Source organism: Peromyscus californicus, unplaced genomic scaffold (genome assembly GCF_007827085.1).
Source record: "Peromyscus californicus insignis strain IS unplaced genomic scaffold, ASM782708v3 Scaffold_4__1_contigs__length_199733344, whole genome shotgun sequence".
In the NCBI taxonomy this organism is placed as follows: domain Eukaryota; kingdom Metazoa; phylum Chordata; class Mammalia; order Rodentia; family Cricetidae; genus Peromyscus; species Peromyscus californicus.
The window spans coordinates 197,519,173-197,528,758 of record NW_026294562.1 but is presented as its reverse complement, the minus strand read 5'-3'; the positions used below and the strand labels follow the sequence as shown (position 1 = coordinate 197,528,758).

The following is a 9,586-nucleotide window of genomic DNA, read 5'->3' as shown; positions in this document are numbered from 1 at the left end:
ATTTTCTTGTGTTTTCTTTCATGGTGAATTTGCTTTTATGTGGGCAATCTCAGCGCTAGAGAAAGGATTTATCAAATTGAATTTCACACATAGGGATTGCACATGGTATAACTTTATATGGTTTCTCAGAGCTATGAATTTTTCAATGTACAACAAATTTAAAGGGCTTCATCACATTTTTTATGTTACTACATTTTGTCCTCACTACGTTTTTTGTTGTTGTTTAGACAGTATTTATGTAGTCCTGGCTGTTTGGAAACTCACCAGGATGGCCTGACTCACAGAGATCTTCCTGAGTTTGCCTACTGAGTGCTGGGATTAAAGGTTCTCACTACCACACCCACCATTATTATGAGTTTTTAGATGTTGAACAAGATAAATGTTTTTATTACAGCTTTTCTGAGGGCTGGAGATATGGCTTAGTTAGGTGCATTGGCTACTCTTCTAGAAGACTGGATTCAATTCCAAACACACATACCAGCTCATAATTTTTTGTTAATCCAGCTTTAGGGGATTTGATGACCTCTTCTGGCCTCTCCAGGTACCAGAAATACATGTAGTGCACAGAAATACTTATATATAATGTAACCATACACAAAAACAAAACAAAACAAACAAAAAACTTTTTCCTGCAGAATTTTATTTTCTTATAAACCCTGTGAAATCTTTTAAGATTTATACCTTCATTAAAGACATTCACAAGTTTTGCATCTTTGTGTTTCTATTATTGTGATTTCTGAGTAGACAATTCCAGATAAAGCTATGTCACATTATTTGCAATGGTATTTTTTTTCTCCAGTTTTAATTTTCTGATGTTTTCTAAGTTTCAAAATCTGAATAAAGGACAGGTCACATTATTTGCACTTGTAAGTTCTCTATCCAGTATGAATTTTCTGATGTATTCTAAGATGTGAGTTACGGGGAAAGGATTTGTCACATTCTATACATCTGTAAGGTCTCTCTCCAGTATGAATTTTCTGATGTTGTCTAAGAGTAGAGCACTCAGTAAAAGATTTGTCACATTCTCTACATGTGTAAGGTCTCTCTCCGGTATGAATTCTCTGATGTGTTCTAAGATGCGAGTCCTGGGTAAAGGATTTGTCACATTGCATACATTTGTAAGGTTTCTCTCCAGTATGCATTTTCTGATGGCGTTTAAGTGCTGACAACTGAAGAAATGACTTTTCACATTCTCTGCATCTGTAAGGTCTCTCTCCAGTATGAATTCTCTGATGTATTCTAAGATATGAGTCCTGGGTAAAGGACTTGTCACACTCCATACATTTGTAAAGTTTCTCTCCAGTATGAATTTTCTGATGTGTTCTAAGATTTGAGGTTACAGAAAAGGATTTGTCACATATCTCACATTTGTAAGGTTTCTCCCCAGTATGGATTTTATGATGCCTTCGAAGAGTTGAGTTCAATGTAAAGGATTTATCACATATCTCACATTTGTAAGGCTTCTCACCAGTATGGATTCTGTAATGCCTTTTAAGATGTGATAAGTCAAGAAAGGATTTACCACATTCTTTGCATTCATACAATTCCTCTAGAGAATGAGTTTTCTGATGTCTTCTAAATGATGAATAGTGAATAAAAGAACTGTCACAATCATTGCATTTGTAAGGCTTCTCTCCAGTATGGAGTCTGTAATGTCTTCTTAAGTGTGAAAGCCAATGAAAGACTTTGCCACATTCTTGACACCTATAATGTTTCTCAGCAGTATGGATTTTCTGATGTCTCCTGAAGTTAGAATAGTGAGAAAAGGATTTGTCACATTCCTTACATTTGTAAGGCTTCTCTCCTGTATGCATGTTCTGATGGCTTTTAAGTGCTGAGGACTGATGAAAGGACTTTCCACATTCTCTGCATTTGTAAGGTTTCTCCCCAGTATGAAGTCTTTGATGTGTTTTCAGACTTGAGGACTGTGTAAAGGATTTGTCACAAACGGTGCACTTGTAGGGTTTCTTTCCAGTATGAATTCTCTGGTGCTTTGTAAGAGTTGACTTCACAGTAAAGCATTTGTCACATTCTTTACACTTGTAAGGCTTCTCTCCAGTATGAATTCTTTGATGTACAGTGAGGCTTAAGGCAGTACTGAAGTATTTCCCACATTTCCCACATTGGTGTGGTTTCTCTCCAATGTAGAATTTTTGTTGCAAACAACTGTATGTAGAGTCAAAATAGTCATTATATTCTCCTTGCCTGTGCTCTTTCTTTGCAGTGTAGAGTCTCTGATCTTGAGTAAGGTTAGAACACAAATTTAAAGATTTCTCATGGTCTTTAGATTTGTAAGACTCTTCTCCATTGTGCATGCTTTCATGTCTATCTGGGTTTGTTAAGTCAATGGAGGCATCCCTGTGATCATTGCATCTGTAGTTATTAGAATTTTCTGTAGTTTCACTTGTTTTATAAAGTGCACATGTGGAGCAATCATGAAGCACTTTGCCAAGCTCATGACACTGACAAGACTCCTTTTCAGTCTTCACATGTTGATGGACAGTATCACATATGCAGTAGTTCTCTGAAAATGAGTACAGTTCAGGTTAATAGGGCTTGTTCCAAGATTAAACATTTACTAAATGACTGTCTCCCTAAATTCTCTCTTAAGGTAAGTCAACCAGCAACTATTTAGAATAGAAGTCCCAGGAGTTCACTTTTTTTTTTTTTTTTTCACTGTAATTTACGGACTCTCCGAAAAAACAAAAACACCACCACCAACAACAACAACAAAAAACCAGTGATAGCCTTCAAGGAAGTTGAAGCCTATAATAGAGGAATCAGTAATTAGCTTGGGGATAGAGGTTACTGACTGTTTAAATGTAGAGTATATGTCTCTGCTTTCAAATATTTTTTTCTCAAATATTGAGAAGAGTTTAATCCAATCCCAGGTTCACAGTGTTTACTTACTAATGTACAGCAATGAAGATTATAGTTCAGAATACTCAATTCCTTTTAAGATTAAAGGCTTATTAAAAGGCATCAAAGGGTTTATATTTTTTTTTCCTAAATAACACATTAGATTTTTCAAAAGTAAAAGATACAAAGCAAGTATTTTGCCAGATATCAGAGGCTCAAAATCAAAAGTTCTCAACCTGTGGGTCATGACTATCTGAAAATACATTATTTCCAATATTCTTAGGAACTGAGGCATTGCTTAGTAACAAAGTTACAGTCACGAATTAGCAACAAAAATAATATTATGGTTGGGAGTCACCAAAACATGAGGAACTCTATTAAAGGGTTGTAACATCACCAAGGTAGAGAACCGCTGCTCTAGACCATTTGAAGCAGGGCTATCATGGGAAGCTAATGCTTATTTCTATCTACCATCATCATACATGCAAGGAGGCAATTACAGAATAATACTACTTCATTTACTCCTGTTAGACTTAGAGTTTTGTAAAATAATTCCAATCTGATATCAGCATAGTCAAATACAATTGCATTTTGTACTAGTATTAAGTCACCATAATCCAGGTGCAATAAGACACAAGTTCCAACAATTACAACAGGAAGGAGGCATCCCTGAGCCAGGATACTATACTAAGTTATCAATTATCAGAAATCCTTTCAAGTGGAATTGAATATAGCAAAAGTGTAGATGTAACCAACCATCTTATTAAATAAGAAACACAGAGCCGATTCAGAGAAGAAAGCCAAGAGGTCAGAACTAAGAGCCTTACCCTTCCTGCTTCAGCCAAGAGAGCTCTCTGAAAGGGACCTACTTCCTGTGTGTTTGTCTTATATAGTCTTTCTGTTTTGCCTTCTTACTGGTTTTAAACACAAATACATGACTGCCTCCTCATTGCCTTCTGTAGAGACTTCCAGGTCTTCTATGGTTGGGATTGAGATTAAAGGCGCGTGTTTCCAATGCTGGCTGTATCCTTGAACACACAGAGATCTACCTAGCTCTGTCTATCAAGTGCTGGGATTAAAGGTGTGCGCCACCACTGCCACGCTCTTGCTATGGCTCTAATAGCTCTGACCCCTGGGCAACTTTATTTATTAACATACAATTAAAATCACATTTCAGTACAAATAAAATACCACCATACAAAAGCATTCTCAGCTTTTTCTTACTGTTTCACTTGAAGATATCACTGTTGTTCCATGGGTACTCTCTCCTCTCCATGTTCTAGAACAATCTCATTTGCCCCAAATAGCTGACCAGGTCTACTTTGCATACAATTATCCATGTATTCTATAAAGCTGCCCATGATGCATGCTAGAATTTTTAGAAATAATACAAACATCTAACACAGTACTGTGCTCAGTACATGAAGAGATCACAAAGTAGAGGAATCTAGGAATAATTTCCTATTGCTATTTCCTGTCAGAATCTTCAACATATTTAGGGAGAATTTTCAGTTTGCATATCTTGAATTTTTCTTACTACTAAAACAACGTCAAGTACAATGACAGACATGGAGCTTTAAGATATGAGTGGAAATATTATATGCTACTGAGTTTCTGAATACATCATGGACCCTAAATGAAGGGTACATGACACCTGAATAGATAGAAAAAAAACAAATACCAAGAAAAAGTTCTTTGGTACTACCAAGCATTCCCTAGTCTGCTGTTTCCAAGACAGCCTAATACAGAGTTCATAACCTATAAAACCAGTACATGGAAAGTCTGAGTTAGGAATTCTACAAGCAAAGTGTACTCACCCACATAGACCAGGTTGCTGTAATTTTCCAACATCACATCAATGTACAAAGTCCTCTGAGCAGAATCCAGGCATTCCCACTCCTCCTGGGAGAAGTCCACGGCTACATCCCAGAAGGTCAACAGACCCTGAAACACAAAGTACAATTTGTGTTTTTACCAGACAGAGTGCTTTCCTGGATATAAGGAGACTTAAGGAAACCAGGGAGTTAGATGAGCAAAGACAATTACTCAAAAAGATGATTTCTAATATAGTCACATTCTATAATGGGTTTTCTAACTGTGAAAACAAGATGACACACTAGTCTCACAAGCAATATACACAAAACAACACATTTAAGATCTGGACATGGATGTCTTTCTCTCTCTCTCTCTTTTTTTTTTTTTTTTTGAGACAGGGTTTTCCTGTGTAGCTTTGCGCCTTTCTTGGATATCTTTCTTGTACAGATGCTGTGTTATGTTGTACAAGATCAAAGTGGACATACCTCATAAGGAAAATTTTTGTGAGGAGGTCTAAATGCTGTGCCTGAAGTTCATGCTAAAATATTGACAGTGAATCATCCTGTCTGTTCTTGGGCCTTACATGATTATATTTTAATATGCTCAATTCATATGTTTAGACTCTACGTCCAGTACCACACCATCAAAGGGCAAAAGGGTAGATGGGGAAGACAGAATTTATGATTAACTAGATAGTCAAAGAGTTTGGGGTTTTTTTTCCCCCCACAGTAAAAAGGAACAAAGCAACACTGCATACTGTGAATTTTAATCTTAACATAAGGTCAAGTAGTATATGCAATTAATTTTATTGGAATATTGGGTCACTACTAATCAGACAGAAAAAAATCAGCATTAGCCATATTTGATATAATCCAAAATATTTTAAAAATATTCAGAAGCTGACTTAGAGAAATAACAATTTCAGAAGTTTTGAAGATTTCACTTGCAAAGAGTTATAAAAAATTGATGGAAGCCGGGCGGTGGTGGCGCACGCCTTTAATCCCAGCACTCGGGAGGCAGAGCCAGGTGGATCTCTGTGAGTTCGAGGCCAGCCTGGGCTACCAAGTGAGTCCCAGGAAAGGCGCAAAGCTACACAGAGAAACCCTGTCTCGAAAAACCAAAAAAAAAAAAAAAAAAAAAAAAAAAAAAAAAAAAAAAATGATGGAAGTCCAAAAACACATCAAATAATGTTTAAGTTACAGGTCAGCATGTATATATTACTAACTATGGATGTATTCAGAAGTGACATGTATTTCCTGTCAGTAAATGAATATATTAAATTCTCTGAGAATTATAGTCACTTAGCAGTGCTTTGCAAATACAATATAGTTGAAAGAATGGCTTAATTGAAAATTTGCACTACCGTGTCTGAATTTTGTAGTTTTCAATGTGTTCTTTTTCATACCTATAGTGTATTGTCTAACAGTATTTTAGGTTAATAGTGTTTATGACTCTTTTATTTCTCTGAAAAAACAAATATGAGGTGACATACTCTGTCTGAACCATGAGTGAGGGATCGAAATACAAACCTGTGGGTCAGAGCCCATCTCCCAAATCTCCACTTTAAAACACAGCAGCTTCAGGGTAGGAGAGTAGAGCCACAGCTCTCAAAGGAACTGACTAGAGGAAGGCAATCATAAGAAATGTTCTTTCTGCATCAAATGTGATGGTTTATGCATATCAGTCAATGTCCTCAAGACATTACTTCTCATGTATTCCACATAATGCTACATAACAGGTCCCAGCCAGAAAGAAAGGGCTGCAAAGTTGGATCCTCTTTGGGGCAATAAACAAGCAAACAATAAAAGGAAAAAAAAAAAAAGGAAATTAAAAAAAAAAACACCGATTTGTCTACTTTGGGAAGTTACCAGGGAGCATCCTAACCAAGTGAGTGATGTGAACAGCAATTCTCCTGAGAGAAACAGATATCAGGTGTCAACAAACACATGGACACATCATCACTGTTGTGTTACTAAATACCAAAGAGAAATAAAGTAGACTACGATATAAATCTACATACAAGAACATCAATTTCATAGCAAGATCAAGCCACATACACCTGTCATGTTGTGTACTCTACAATGTGCTTAAATCTATAGTATTAGAAACCAAGTATTATTTAGTATTAAGACCTAAGATATGTCTCTTTTAATTCCACACATTTCTAAATGGTTGTTCCAACTCGTTTCAATATGCATTTTTGTATCCATGATTCAAGGAAATGGTACAGATCCCACAAATAGAGTCAACATGGCACATAAGCCCTGACTCAACAATATATAAGTCCATATCAATTGGGCATCAACGTTTTTTTGGTCATGTATCACAGTGGAAATATTTTTAAAATTACAGGTCATTAGTGTATGTGGGATAGTTGTTTATGTATGTGCTCCAACCCCCAAAATCTGTGGAGAGCAAAATAGAGATAAGTGCTACAAGAGATGTGGAATTATGGAATTCCATTGTATAGCTGTAATCTATTATATAGCTATAGTCATAATGACACTCTAGTATGGTAATAAACACAGACAGGAGCATAACAGAATATGATAGAGAACCCAGAAAGAAAACCATTAATCTATCCAACTTAATATTTGACAAAGGAAGAAAAGATACATTAGAATAATATGGCCTTTTCAACAAATGGTGCTGGCAAAACTAGATCCAGCAAGAAAATGAATTAGATTCTTAATCTTTCACATTGTATAAAAAATCCATTCAAAAGGGATCAAAAACCTAATTTAAAACGAGATGCAGGGGCTGGAGAGATGGCTCAGAGGTTAAGAGCCCTGGCTGCTCTTCCAGGGGTTCTGACTTCAATTGCCAGCAACCACATGGTGGCTCACAACCATCTGGTGCCCTCTTCTGGCCTGCAGGGACACATGCAGGTAGAATACTATATATATATAACAAACAAATAAATCTTTAAAAAAACAAAAAACAAAACCAGACACACAGAAATCTAGAACACAGTGAATACAAATCAGTATACTGGGAGGGACAAGACTTTTTCTGAATAGGAAGAACACCCAACAGTGCAGGAATTAATCCAAGTATCAACAGATGGAACTACATGAAAATAAAGAGTTTCTGTTTAGCAAAAGAAAACAATCAGCAGAGCACACAGACATCTCTCAGAATGGGAGAGACTCTCTACCAGCAACACTTTGGATAGGGGCTCATATATAAAATTTACCAAGAATTAGAGAAATTAAATAACATGGAAATGAAACTGTCAATCAACAAATGAGGAAATGAACTGAATAGACACTTTTCAAAGACAGAAACACAAATGACCCCAGGAACCCTAAACTGCCAGAGAAATGAGAACAAAAAACTACTTGAAATACTGCTTCACCCCAAGCAGAATGGCTGTCATCAACTAATCTAACAACAAATGTTAGAGAGGATGAGGAAAGTGTCAATGAACTGAATACCAAGCCCAAACCCAATGAGAGAATGAACACCAGATGGTAAAGCCTCAGGAAAGTGACACTTCTACTCCGGAGAGAAATGCACTTCATCTGCAGAGAACATCCGTCTTTTATATAAATTTTGTTGCTGGGCAAGCAAGAGCAAGGAGGCAGATAACAAGGGCCAAAGAAAAGCAGTTAGTTTGAGCCATACCACAAAACTATTTAAAAAATTTGAAATAACAGACATGGTTCCAGCTGTGACCCAGTTTTGAGCAACTTCGTATGTGTGAGCCAGTCTGAAGGACTTTAGATACTATATCTTTCCTATGAGAGCACCGTCTTTAAATACATTGAACCTAGGTAAAAGAACAATTTAACCCTTGGTTGATTTCCTTACTTTTAGAGAAGACATTTTTCTCCTACGTCACATCAATCTCCACTCTCCTCGAAGTATTCAAACCCTTGAATCTTCACTTAAAGTTTCATATTGAGCTTTAAGAACAGTTAATTTTTAACAGTATTTATTTTTCTGTTTCTTGAGGCTGGCAAGATGTTTGAGAATACATGGGCCAAAGTTTAGAGCAAGTAGTAACAGTAAAAGGGGGCCTGCAACCGCTGTAACCAGTTTTTGTTAGCCATGGGGACCAGGAGAAATGGGATTCAAACCAGCTATAGGAAGCCTGTCTTGCTTCTTCTGTCTTTTTTCTTTGTTTGAACAGAGAGGCTATCTCTGATTTTACACCCGAATGATTAGCATATAAACAACATTGTTTCCCTGAAGCCAATACATAAGCCCCGCTGCTGGAGGCATAATAAAATCCAGGCCTGTCCTGTTTTGGAGAAGCACCTGTGCTAAGGGAATCAAGGTAGTCAGTCAGATGAGAGACAGACTTTTCCAGTCTGGACATGTCTTGGTCTATCAGTCTCCCTAGCTCCTTATAATTTTGGTTTTCCTTTCTAAGAGCCGCAGTTCCCAGGACTGTCAATTTAGCTATCCCAACCCCACTAAGGCTGAGATAAGAATAGCTGGTAGGGCTCTTGGGTATTTTCCCTCTGGAGAAGATATGTTCTAGACCTCTCTCTCCTGAGAAGTAGTAGACCTGGGGCAGAAGTCCACAAGGATGTACAGGTCTAGGGGAGAAACCAGTATGACTAGGCTGATACATAGTTTCAACCCTGTTGTACATGCAAACCAGAACCCATGGGAAGGGGACCATGAAGTTTAAACATATGTCCTGTATCTGAACTAGAAAATGGGATGCTCGAATTATAAAATCTCCCATATGCTGAACTGTTGGGGCTATAATATTCTGAGTGAAAACAGGTACTTTTTCCTTTGAGTTTCTCCTTGCATTAAAGAGGGAGACCCTTTGGCCCATGGGTACTGTTGGGGTTTCAGCTCATCAACAGTGATTTTTTCTGATATCAGAAGGCTGGTTTCCCTGAGAAGAAAGTGTGGCTATGAGTATGGAGGCCAAGGCTTAATGCAAAGCTAG

At 37.2% G+C, this 9,586-nt stretch overlaps 1 protein-coding gene across 1 annotated transcript in view; it reads right to left on the bottom strand.

Moving 5' to 3' along the window:
- Nucleotides 1-620: 620 nt before the first annotated feature.
- Nucleotides 621-9,586, bottom strand: part of LOC128124621 (zinc finger protein 54-like) — a 62,466-nt gene continuing 53,500 nt past the window's right edge. Inside the window, exons 4-5 of the mRNA XM_052761118.1 lie at nucleotides 4,677-4,803; nucleotides 621-2,524 (exon numbers count right to left, since the gene is read on the bottom strand). Of these exons, the coding sequence (XP_052617078.1) occupies nucleotides 876-2,524; nucleotides 4,677-4,803 (1,776 nt within the window). The 3' untranslated portion in view covers nucleotides 621-875. The remainder of the gene's footprint in view (nucleotides 2,525-4,676; nucleotides 4,804-9,586) is intronic.